Source organism: Physeter macrocephalus, chromosome 2 (genome assembly GCF_002837175.3).
Source record: "Physeter macrocephalus isolate SW-GA chromosome 2, ASM283717v5, whole genome shotgun sequence".
NCBI classification, from domain to species: Eukaryota; Metazoa; Chordata; class Mammalia; order Artiodactyla; family Physeteridae; genus Physeter; species Physeter macrocephalus.
The window spans coordinates 62,884,629-62,898,406 of record NC_041215.1 but is presented as its reverse complement, the minus strand read 5'-3'; the positions used below and the strand labels follow the sequence as shown (position 1 = coordinate 62,898,406).

The 13,778-nt window shown below is 37.2% G+C and overlaps 1 protein-coding gene across 5 annotated transcripts in view; it reads right to left on the bottom strand.

The window, feature by feature from the left end:
- Positions 1-13,778, bottom strand: part of GPD2 (glycerol-3-phosphate dehydrogenase 2) — a 134,998-nt gene that overhangs the window by 73,914 nt on the left and 47,306 nt on the right. For all 5 annotated transcript variants that reach the window (XM_007123705.3, XM_028478171.2, XM_028478167.2 and 2 more), the window contains exon 3: positions 8,132-8,303. In XM_007123705.3, coding sequence (XP_007123767.1) covers positions 8,132-8,303 — 172 coding nt within the window. The remainder of the gene's footprint in view (positions 1-8,131; positions 8,304-13,778) is intronic.

Below are 13,778 nucleotides of genomic sequence, written 5' to 3'. Positions count from 1 at the left end.
TCACTATCACAGTACTGCAAGATTATATTTTCATTTAAACTCTCTGCATCTTTAATTCATTATAATAAATTTTCAGATATGGCATTATTTAACTATTTTTAAATAGAAAGGGCAGAGTAATCGCTATGAAATAACTACCAGAGGTACCCAGGTAATAACACACAAATCAAAAAGTTTAGATACTCTGTACATTAGTACCAATTTCTCTAAAAAATAACACTCCTGTAAAGCTGCAAAGCAATCCTGGCTTGTTAATCCTCATGATCAGGATTCTATGCTTTAAGCCTAGTATTTTCTAATAGTGAATGTTAACATTTTACAGAACTATATAATATTGGATTGGTTATTATACCTATTTCTATTTTTCTATTAGAAACATATAAACCATTAATGGAGATACTATGCTAAGTTAGAACATATCATTAACATACTTTGAGTCCCTTAAGTTCACACATGATTATGGAGGCACAAAAATGTATTAAGCCATAACACTAATTATAGTAATAGAGTTTCAGGGGAATAAGGAAGTTGCTGTTGTTGCTTTCTCTTTTTACTATTTTACTATTTACTTTTTTACTATTTTACTTTTTATTATTTTAGAATAAAAACAGCCAGTATTCAGAGAGAAGGAATATCCAAACAATATAAAATGATGAAAAGAGAGAATAATACACTCCAGACATAACCAGGTTTCACTATTAAAAATGTCCCAGGGCTTCCCTGGTGGCATACAACTTTAACTTCAGAGATGGGCTGAGAATGACTGAAAGGTAGATTTCAAGTTGACTTTCTTCTTCTGCTATAACTAATCTTGTTCTTCCACCAAAGAATTTCAGAGTAATCTCACTCCAAATATTAATACTTTACCACTGCAGTGAAATTCATGACATTAACTACTAAAAGCAATTAATTATAAAAACAAAAAATCGAATAATCATACCACTCCCAAATGTCCTGGTTCATCTCAGCAGTGATAGAACATATTGCTTTCCATAAAAGTAACATATTTTTCTATAATTTCACTTTTAATGTGTGAATAGTAATACATTAAATATTTACAATGATTTATTTATTCAATTCCCTATTTTTGAACATTTGGGTTATTTCCTAGTTAGGCCCAAAGCCTCTGTCTTGGTGGAATCTGGGTCTAGAAACAGGCAAAGGTAACCAAGATTTCAGTTCCTGAAGGGCAAGAGATAGTGAGAGGTGAAGAAGACAGACCAGTGCTAGAATCCAGGGATGGAAGAAAGGTGGAAAATCTTCTGCTGACCACTGTCTGTGGCTGTGGACTATCTGCTGGGACATGCCCAGGAGGCAGGAAGGTGGACCCAGCCTGGAGAGCAGTACCTGGGCCAGGGAACCACCAGCTGGCTGGCCAAGATCAACACAGGGCAGGAGCCTCGATTTGGTTTTGAGAAAAGTCTCTGATGGGACTTGAAGGTGGCAGCAACTGTATCTATAGAGTTTAATGTATGGAAACAGAGTGATACAAAGCTGATTTAATATGGAGGAAAGGAAGAAGGAAATGGAGCAAAGTAAAAAAAGATGTAAGGTAAAAAATACAAAATAAAAGCACATGGCATCCAAATAAATGGAGATGGACCAAACTCATCTGTTGAAAGACAGATTCTATCTATCAAGCGTTAAAAAAAAAAAGAAGAATCCAGCTATTTGTGTTTCATCATAGACATACTAAAACAAAAGGATATAGAAAAGTTGAAAACAATATGAAACAAATCCTGTCTGATACGTTATTTTTCCAATTTCACAGGTGTTTATTATATTTCTGCCATAGATAAACTTCAATTTTTATGAAATCAAATTTAACAGGATTTGCCAAAAGGAAAATGACTTTATTGATGTCATGCTTAAAAACACCTTTCTTACTCCATTTTTTAAAATTTCCATATACTTTCTTTTAATAGGTTTGTGGTGTTTTATTGTAAATCCTTGATCCACAGAGAGCATGATAAACAGAATATAAATATACATAATACAGATAAATATAAATATAAATTTGGGAAAGTGGATACGTCAACGTCGCTTATTAAATAACCAATAATGACAAATATGAAATGCTTTTACCATATCCTAAATTTTATGTATTCAGATCTATTTCTAGCCTCTTACTTTTGCTCCGCTAATGTCTCCGTTCCTTTAGCAAACTATTTTAATTAAAGTAGCTTTAGAATACACTTCGATATTGATAGAGCTCTATCTCCTTTATCATTATTCTTTTTCAAAATTAATCTAGTCAATCTCAAAGGCTGATTTTTCCAGATAACTTTGGCACAGTTTCTCTAATCCTCCCCACCCTACTCCTGCCAAAGACAGTCACTATAACGTAATCACTAAATTACATCAAATTTCCAGATTAATTTTAGTAGCAATTTGCAACCTAGTCTAATTAGCAGTGTCCAGTAAGTAGCAAACTTTCATCTGCTGCAGTTCTACTGTCCTGAAATAGGATTTTCTCTACCCTCATGGTGGGAGAGGGGCAGTGGTAGAAGGGGGTGGAGATCTGTAATTCCCAAAATGCACTATCTTCCATGGCTCTCCCTTTTCTGCAGTTTTTAATGCAATTAAAAATGCACACACCTGCTCCTTTTCACAAACCTTTATTTATGCAGAAGAGTGTTGTTGTTATCCTCTGTTATGTCTGAGAACCTTGAGGCTCTCTGTAAGGTTAGAACACTTATTGAAGGTCATGGACCTAGTAAATGATGAAGCTGACTGATCCCACTTGGTTCTTGTTTCATAGCCTGTGTCCTTACTCGTTATGCTATACTGTCTTAGACTCGAAGGAACTGTGGTGAGAATTCAGGAATTACTAGCCAGGCACCATTCATAAACTAGAAGTACATATACATTTTTAAACAAGAGAACTACAATTAATGTTTTCTTCTAGCAAGAGGCAGTCTTCTCTGGAATTTTGAAGCCATAAAGTTTAAGTTTATAAATAAGATTTTAAACCAAAATTGTACTGGTTGACCCCTGATACATACAGGTAAATCACATAAAATAACAAAAAAGAGCTGAAAAAAACATCTTGAAGCCCCCTGAGGGAGTGACTACATTTATCAGAGTCTCTTCATTCCAACTCTCTTTTGGGGGCAAAGTGCCTCCTATATCATTGTGCTTCGAGGCTGGGGACTGGCCACAGAGGTTTTAAACAGAGAAGCAATTCCTATTGATCCTAGAGACCTGCAGGAGAACGTGAGGAGAGCTGTGCATATTATGTTTATAAAATAATATACCCAAATGAAACAAATGAAAAACTGATTCCCAAGAAAATGCAGATGGTAAGAATGCAAATAAATGTTCATTATGAAAACTTCATGACTTTTTCTCTTCCTTCTATGGTCTTTGTTTATCCATTACCAAAATTGCATTTGGGCACAATATTTCATCAAAAACCTTGTGAAAACATTTTTATACGAGCCTTTTAACATCTAGCAGTTCCCCCAAAACTTTGATGTCCTGAAAAATCTAATTATTACTGGTAACTTTAAAAGATCACAGTAATTTATTTTTGTCAAATGTGACTAAAGATTAATGGACACAGTCAGGAATAATTTGGTAAAAACATATCAAACGCAGAGAAAGCAAAATTTGTTGTTAAGTGAAGCATCAAATATAATAAAAGAGCAAATTCCATGAATGAACAGCAACAATGCACAATTCATTAACCAAATGCCCATGATTATTTCACACTTCAGAGGGCTGCTGATATGATCAGAAATTGTAGTAAAAGGATAAATATAGATTAACTTCAGCATCTCTATACATTTTAATTATAAATGCTACCCTCAGAGGGCTACCAGCATAATAAAGGAAATACAAACTATGGTTTATCCATCCTTTTTATAAACCGTAACTCCATATACATCAAATAAGACAGTCAGTCAATTATTTTAAAAGACAGCAATTGAAATGCCAGGAGATATTGAAAGTACATCATTTTCTTAGCTGTTACTAACTATAAGTATTAAAAATCTTGTCAACATTCTGGCTCTGAAAACTCTTATCTTTTAAAAATCATCATCACTGTCATCACCCACAATCGTCTGCTAATGTACTAGGTGACATTCTTCACTGCCCAAAGGAAAAATGTTTGTTCAGCAAATATTAATAAACTATAAGCTCCTCGAGGGCAAGGCCACATCTTATTAGTCTTTATATTCCCAGAGCTGGTTCAGCAGTTGACTCACAAGTAGTATTATTTTAAATGACAGAATGAAACAAAACAAAAAACTGGAAACCACCTAAAGAGTCATTAACAAGAACATCTTTGGGATGAATTTTTCAGCCATGAAAAACAATGAATACCATATCCATGTAAAGATTGATTATTGCAGCTCTATTTACAATAGCCAGGAGATGGAAGCAACCTAAGTGTCCATCATCGGATGAATGGATAAAGAAGATGTGGCACATATATACAATGGAATATTACTCAGCCATAAAAAGAAATGAAACTGAGTTATTTGTAGTGAGGTGGATGGACCTAGAGTCTGTCATACAGAGTGAAGTAAGTCAGAAGGAGAAAAACAAATACCATATGCTAACACATATATATGGAATCTAAGAAAAAAAAAAAAGTCATGAAGAGCCTAGGGGTAAGACGAGAATAAAACACAGACCTACTAGAGCATGGACTTGAGGATATGGGGAGGGGGAAGGGTAATCTGTGACGAAGTGAGAGAGTGGCATGGACATATATACACTGCAAATGTAAAACAGATAGCTAGTGGGAAGCAGCCGCGTGGCACAGGGAGATCAGCTCGGTGCTTTGTGACCACCTAGAGGGGTGGGATAGGGAGGGTGGGAGGGAGGGAGACGCAAGAGGCAGGAGATATGGGAACATATGTAAATGTATAGCTGATTCACTTTGTTGTAAAGCAGAAACTAACACACCATTGTAAAGCAATTATACTCCAATAAAGATGTTTAAAAAAAAGATTGATTAACTATACTGTTATTTGAAAGTAACACACTTCGAAGTAATGACTACAGTATGATCTTATCTATGTTTTTAAAAAGATATCTAAAAAATGTACAAAAGCAAATATAGGTGAGACTTTTCAAAAGGAGAAAAGGAATAAAAGGCACTTAATCAGTAGTTGCCTTTTTGCTACTGCAATCACGGTCCTAACTCTTTGAGGGAAGCTGGCTTTCCAACTCCCCTTACCTCCCCCAACCAGTCCTAAGTTTCCATTTAAACAATTTCTTGCCTTCATGGAATCTTTCCTCATTTTCTCCTTCTGTCATTGATACCTAGTCAGTTCTCAATTTGGGATTCTACCCTATCATGTATTTTCTCTGCCCCAACTCTGAGCAATATTAGACACACATGGGGACACACACACACACACACACACACACACAGGTATCCTTTTCTAACCAGAGCAAAGCAACCCCTATTCCTATCACATTCTCTAAATCTTTTCTACATCCAAGTCCCTACTCCTATCCATAAGTAGCACATCTCACTTCTTTTTGAGTGTTTAAGAATAGCTCTTCATAGTCACACAGACTCCCTCTTTTATGCCTTAGAATCTTTACACTTTGTATCTGTCTCTGAGAAATGTCTCTTCTTGCCCTGCCAAAGCTAAGATACATCTTTGATATCCCATGCCTCGTATTTTCCCGAGAGCTTGTTCCACATGCAGCCTTCTATTATTTGCATGTTAAGGTTCTCCTCTGAGTCTACAGAAATATTCAGATGGCTCCTATCTTAAAATGAAAAGAAAGAAGAAACAATTCTTGCACATATTGCCTCCCTTATTCATATCCTACTACACCAGCAAGTTACGTCCTTTCTGTTTTATTTGTCTCTAGATCTCTTAAAAGTTTAGCCTCGTGCCTGCTTCTTCCTTATTGCCTATCCTTTCCTCATCATGAATGCTCTTCACTGTCTCAGAGGGCCTGTTCAGTAAAGTCCAAAGGCCTTTCCCCGGTATCCCAGGCCCAGCCCTGCCTTTGCACTCCTCTCATATCCTCCCCAGCACAGCCTGGGTGATCCCAACTGAAACACGGGCTGTTTCCCACACACACTGTTCCTCTCGCATGCTCCCTCAGATTGGCACACTTTCAGCAAGCAATGTTTGCCTACTAAAATTCTACCCGTGCTAAATAGCAGCTTGCTTTCTCCAGACCATTCTATGAAGATATAACAATGCCCCCAAGCCTCCTGAGAGGCACATATTCTCTATAGGGTAACTCAGTCTACTACAGAACTACAGAACTTGGAGCAACCTAAGGGTGGAGCCTGGATCAAACATCTCTGTATTCTCATGTAGTACTTTGAATATTGCCATGCATAAAGCAGGCACTCAGCCAATATTTGTTGAAATGAAAGAAAAAGAACTGCTGTATACTTCAGTACATAGCATGAACATAAGTGGAGACAGCAAGAAATATTTTTCTGAACCCTACTGGGGAAACGATCCTCTTGGACACAGAAAATTGTCATCTGGTAACTTCTAACCCCTGGGGTAGTCCCAGGACAACTGGGGCAGTCCCAAACGAGACGTCCCATTACACTGCCTATGTGTCTTCTCTTGACACTCTCTTTCCCAGGACTCCAGGGAAGAGTGTTGAATTCAAACACCTTGAGGTAACTTCAACTCTTCTTTCCATCTGACTTAGTATGTCCCAGGATAATGCAGCTTAAATTATAAACTATGGATGGAGAAAGAATTATATAAATATTAGGGTCTGCCAGGAAACTGAGTATGTTCCAGGACTTATTATTGTGAATTTACCATTATTTGGAATTGACAGAAAGGACCTAGGCTGTGATGTCTACATGGATCAAAACTCAAGTGGGGGTCCTGTGCAATCACAGTAAATCTAGCGTACTTTTTGGCTTATGTGTGCCTAATCTCACGAAATTTATTTCATTTCTGTGAGACTAAAATCTACCAGATATGCAAAGTAACTAAGTCTAGGGTGGGTGTGGTAGTAACTTAATCTGAGAAAAATTATTCCATGTAATAAACTATTACCACTGAATATGAAACTGCAATGAATACTGAACCTTATATAGTAACTAAAATAATTTGGAGTCAAAATTCCTTGCAGCAGTACCCAGTCCAATTTGATATATCTAAAAATAATCACAAAGGATTATTTCTCCAGAGCAATTGGTTCTAAAAGTCTTTTGCCTTCATGTTATTAATGGCAGCTATAATACTATCTACAATTTATTGAGTTTCTACTTTGTGTGACAAGCACTGTTTTAAATCCTCTTCATGATTATGCATTTAATCCTCATAAAAATCATTAACGGAAGATATTTTTTTCCTTATTTGAAAGATGAGGGACCTTAGAGAAATTAAGTAACTTGCTTAAGTGTATGTGCGTGTGTGTGTGTGTGTGTGTGTGTGTGTGTATACATATACATACATCTGATAAAGCAGCTCAGCCAGGATATGTACTCAGATTTCTTTGATTCCAAACTCCACACTAATAACCACAGGCAAAAGAAGCAAATCATTAAATATATCATATGTAAGAGCACTGGTGTTCCATACTAAAATTTCTTTCTTTATATATTCTGTTGCCATTTTGAAAGAACTTCTCATAATATCTTTCCTGAAGCTGACTAATAGAGTGAGACAGAACTACAGGTTAGCAAGTCTTTTCCATTATTCAGTCACCTGAACTAGAGCTTCCCAAACTGTAGTCTGTATTTCATTGGAAGAGATTATTTTAATAGAGAAACAAAAAGAATCATTTTAATAGATTAATTCATTTTACTAAATCTTTTCATTAAAGATAAATCACTGACATAAATGTGATTTTAGGTGATACACAAATAATTTTATTTCACATAAATGTACTTTACTGTGTATAAAAAAAACTAACCAGAACATCCAATCAATGAATTCACAGGAATATAAAGTTTTCTTTTTAAAAAAAATTCATTTCAGTGTAAAAGACAAACTATACCTAATTTCAAAATTGTGCAAGTACCTACATTTTAAAAATGGGAAGGTGCTTCACAAAGAATGGAAAATTAAGCAATGCAACGTGACTTTCCAGCACGGAGCGCACACTGTGTGTTTCTATCAGAAGGACAGCTGAAACCTTTACCTGTGTTACATCCACCCACACCAGAACTCACCTCTGGTGACTGCGTCTAGGGCACAGCCACTTCCTGTCGCTCCTCCTCCAATGACAAGTACATCAAATTCAGACGTGTTCTTCAAAGTCAGTATCTGAGCTTCTCTGGAAGGAGGCTCCCTGTTAACGGGTTCTGAGACGCAGTCTGCTGCTTCAACAAAGGCCAGGTTCACCTGAGGTAAAAGACCATTTTCAAATGTTCGTCTGGAATGCCAATTTAATAAATTTTACGATATACTAAAAAAAGATTTGTAATGGAGATAAGCATAACCAGAGCTAGACCAGAGTCTACAGTCCACATGGAGTGAGTGATAGAACCAACTGCCTTGGAGAAAAAAAAGTCCTTAAAATTCTGTGGGTTTTTCTTTTCCATGAATCATAACTATTTAACCGTGGAACACCTGGTTTCAGATTCAATACCTCAACTGATCGTTTTGGTTTCATATACAACCAAGTTCAATTAATTCCCACACTGTACAGCAATTCCCAAATACCTTGTCTAAGACAATTTATAGCAGAACATAAGGAAATGTTTTACCCGGTAGCAGCCATTCATTCAGATAACATTTAAAAGTGTGGAAGGGAGGAGGAAAAAGCACTTTATGCCTTTCCGCAATTTCTTAAAAGTATATGTTCTTCATTCCTTAATTCCCCTGACAAAAATATATTCTTGAGTTTGGGGATCTATAAGTTAAAGTCAGTACAATTAAAAAGAATCTGTTCAACAGACGTTATTATCCAGTTTAAAATCAGCTCTGGCCAATGGGAATAATATTATATAAAGATTTTAGTCAGAGGCTTCCCCATTCAACGTTTTAACAGAAAATTATAGATTTTATATATTTAATACACACTATTACAATTTGTGAAAGCTTTAACAATAATACAATTAAAGCCAGCCATAGTCCCCTAAATGATAATGACCTTCCTTATTTCTAGTTCTTTCATTAGAATATAAATTATCATCCTAAATCAAAAATGATGCTAGTCTTTATATAAAAAAAAGTAGTAAGTCAGAGTCAAAAGCTTAGAAAAACAGATATGTATCTGTTTTTTCTCCAAAATGCGAATACTAGGTTCGTTCACTATACTGAGCAGTGCTGGTCACTGTTGCTCTAACAGTTAGTATTCCACAGATATGTGGCTTCTATTTTCTTTTCTTTAAATCACAGCATCAGCACAATCCACAAGGGCAGCGTTCTTCCCATTCTGCTGAAGGGCCATGTATGAAGCTCTGAACCACAAGGCCAAGCTTCTTCCAGAAAAGATGGTCTTACCTCTGACCAAGAGATTGTTCTGATAAGTGATTTTTTATTCATTTAAATAAAATAGACCAAAGTGCTCCTTACAATTGGATTTAATTATTATCAGGCCAATTGGATTTCTATTAAAAAAAAACCTAAAAGCCATAGAGCACATTGAAAGAAACCTGGATTAGAATCAGAGGGTCCTGGCTTATATCTTAGCACCTGTGTTTACTAGTAAAGGGACTTTTGACCGATTATCTCTTTGGCTTTGGTTTCTTCATTTGCAACATGGGATGAAACCCCTGTGATGTCTCTATCTCTTTATCTTTGGGTTACCCTCAGTAAGGGAATAATGATATGAAAGTAGGTAGTAAACTATTAATTACACCAAAGAGGAGTTGTATTATTGTTAAATAATTTGATTCCATAATAGCAGGGAACAGGAAACTTTCAAAACATATTTTACTAAGTATCATAAATACAAAACGTTATAATCTGGTACCATAATTTTTCAGACTATTAATTCAGATTCCAAACCACAAAAATCTTGCTCTTCCTTATATAACTCCTCCTAATTGTCTGCTAATAACCATTTCCCCATGTTCATATTTACATGCATTTAAGGTAACAAGCTAAATAAATGTAACTGGCTAGGTGCTGTGGAGAATATAAGACGCCTTTCAGTCATGGTCTTTGTTTTCCATCATCTAAGGAGAAGAATGAAAAAAACCACACACACACACACACACACACACACACACACGGTAAACACATACAAGAACAAATGCCAAAATAGAGGAAAAAAAAAAAAAAAGCACCAAGCTATGACCATTCAGATTAGAGAGGGAGAGTCTTTCATCTGAGGCTTTCAACTGGGCCATGACAGATGGATACGACTTGAACATGAGACTGACAAGTGACTAAACTGCCAGAGCATTTTCACACGTCAAAAGAATTGTGCTGACATTTGCTGCTTGGTAAGTTTTCTAGAAATAGTTGAAAATAAATGTAAGGACGGTACTATGGTAGAGTTCATTAGAACTTGGCAATACTAACAGACCCCATCCTACTCTGCTCACAGGTTGCAACTATGGAGATTAAACTCAGCAGAATCTCTTCTTCAGCAAGTACACCAGATCTGATGGGCATTTCTCATGACTTTTGTGCATCTTTCCACTGACTATGCTGTTTCTCCTGTCCTCATCCCCTGCCTCATACTTCATCAGTACGTTCTAACCTGTCTCATCTTAGCAAATAGTAAAAAATGTCTCTTACATATATGTCTAACAATCAGCGTGAAAACTCTTGAAGTAACTGTATACCCTTGCTTTTTTACTGCCTCACCTCCTATTCACTCCCCAACTCAAGTTTAATATGGATTTTCACATACACCAGCACCACCACCATGACCATACCACCAACACTGACCAATGTCCACTATGCTCCCAAACCCAGTGAGCACTTTTCATCCTTCATTTCAGTTGTCATCTCAGCACATTCACTCACCTCAGCATCTGGAAGATGGCAGTCTGAAATGACCTCTCTCTCTCTCTCTCTCTCTCTCTCTCTCTCTCTCTCTCTCTCTCTCTCTCTCTCTCTCTCTCTCCCCCTCTCTCTCTCTCTCTCTCCCTCCAGCCTCTTGAATTCACTCTCTAGTTTCCTTTGGATGTCTGTCTGCTGTCCAACATTAATCACTGAGGTTCCTCTTGAGTCTGTCCTATTCACTCTTCTCAGATGACTAAAAACTCTCTCTAGGGAACATCATCTTTCTCCATATTATCAGATATCTTTCATACCACCCTGACCCTCAATTATGCTCCCCTATTCCAGAACCTGGATATCAAACTTCCTACTTGGCACCTTCATTTCGATGTCTCACATTATCTCAAAATTCTACTGATAACTTTATCTCCCCAAACCTTTTTCCCTATAAATTTTCTTCATTTCAGTGAAGGTACCATTATATATCTAGTTGCTTGTGCCACTCTCTTAAGTCTCCTATCTGGTCAATCATTGAGTTCTATAAATTTCACCACCTAAAAAAATTCTCACGTCTAGTCACATCATCCTCACTGCCTTTCAAGTCCAGGTATCTTCCCTTTCCTCTGTATTAAAATGGTATCCTCCTACAGGTCTTCACACAGTTACCATTCCTCCTTCCAAGTCATTCTCCATACTGAAGCTGGAGTAATCATGTAAAAACCCAAATAATGTCATTTCCACGTGTAAAACCCTTCAAGAGCTTTTGACTTAATACAACATAAACGTAAGCAGCTTTAGTTTCTAAGATGCATCACAGTTTTTCATAGTAGCTTAAATCTAACAAAGAAATGGATAATACCAAGAACTGGTGGTGATACAACACAATTGGAACTGTCTTATATTGCTGATGGAAATGCAAAATAATCCAGCCATTTTGGAAAACAATTTGAGAGTTTCTAATAAAGATGAACATACACTTACCATACAGTGGCCCCCCCAGGTGATTTACTCAAGAGAAATCAAAACCTGTGTTCACACAAAAACCTGTAGGCAAATATTTACAGTGGCTTTATTTACAATCGCCAAAAATTATTAAAAACTTGAACATCCTTCAACTGGTGAATGACTAAAACTCTCGTGCATCTATGCACTGAAATAATAATTGGCAATAAAAAGAACAAATTACTGATAGTGACAACAACATGAATGTATCTCAAAAGCATCATGCTAAGTCACAGGTTGAGAAATTATGGCTTTCCACCCAAATCTGGCTGCTACCTATTTTAATAAAGTTTTATTGCAACACAGCCACACCCAATCATTCATGCCTAGTACACGACTGCAATAGCAGAGTGGAGTAGATGCAACAGAGAAGGTATGGCCTGAAAGCCTAAAACATGTACTGCCAGGCCCTTTAGAGAAAAGTTTGCCAATCCCTGTGCCAAGTGAGAGAAGACTCAGAAGTCTACATAGGGCATGATTCCATTTACATGATGTTCTGTAAAAGCAAAAGTATATGGTCAGAAAACAGATCAGTGATGGTCAGGGTCTGGAGATGTGGTGGGGAGGAATGACTACAGAGAACATGAGAGCTTTTGAGGATGATAGAAATGTTCTATATCTTGACTGTGGTGGTGGTTATATGACCATATGCTCTTGTCAAAACTCACAGAACTGTACGTTATAAAGGGTGAATTTTACTGCATGTAAATTACACCCCAAATCATACCTCAATAAACTTGACTTAAAAAATAATAAGGGGCTTCCCTGGTGGCACAGTGGTTGAGAGTCCGCCTGCCGGTGCAGGGGACACGGGTTCGAGCCCTGGTCTGGGAAGATCCCACATGCCGCGGAGCAGCTAGGCCCGTGAGCCACAACTACTGAGCCTGCGCGTCCGGAGCCTGTGCTCCACAACAAGAGAGGCCACGACAGTGAGAGGCCCGCGATGAAGAGTGGCCCCCGCTCGCCACAACTAGATAAAGCCCTCGCACAGAAACGAAGACCCAGCACAGCCAATCAATCAATCAATCAATCAATAGAAATGCTGTAGAATTATTTAAAATAATAATAATAATAAGTAACCATATACACAGCAATTATGCGCCAGGCATTATTATTAGGGTTTTACTTTTTTCATTCACTTGATCCTCACAGTGACTCTATGAGTTAGGTACTATTATGATTTCCATTTTACAGAAGGAGTAACTGAGACACAGAAGTTAAGCACTTGGCCTGTGATTATACAGCTGGTATATGGTAGAGCTAGGAATTGAACTTACGCAGCCTGGTGACACAGACTAAGTTTTACATCACTACAACATACTGATTCTACGTATAATTTGAGAAAAATTAAGAAATAGACTAAATAGTTATAATAGGATGAGATATCACCAGTTACCAAATGCAGAAAGTTTGGGGGGTTTTTTTGTGGTATGGTTCTGTCGTGGGGGTTTTGCTGAACAAGCCTTCCAAAAATATATTTTTTTAAATATACGGCACTATTGAGGGTAATTTATTTAATTTCTGACACTACATTTAAAACAACACTTTATTTTTGTTTATTTTCTTCGTAAAAGCTGGAAAGTGTTGCAACTGAGAAGCTAAGCACCAAGTTTATTTTAGAGGCAGTAAACACAGCCTAAGGCCCTCCTTATAATTATGACAAGAGAAAGACTCATTTGGGCTTCATATGGCTTTGAGTCACAGAAACACATCTGCACTCTACCTTCCCTAGAATATGTCGATTGAGGAGAAATAAAAGAAAAGCAGTAGGAATAAAACAGTAGTAGTAAGTAACAGCACGCTTTAAGAAAGGGGGTCTTTGGGCTTCCCTGGTGGCGCAGTGGTTGGGAATCCGCTTGCCGATGCAGGGGACACGGGTTCGTGCCCCGGTCCGGGAAGATCCCACATGCCGCGGAG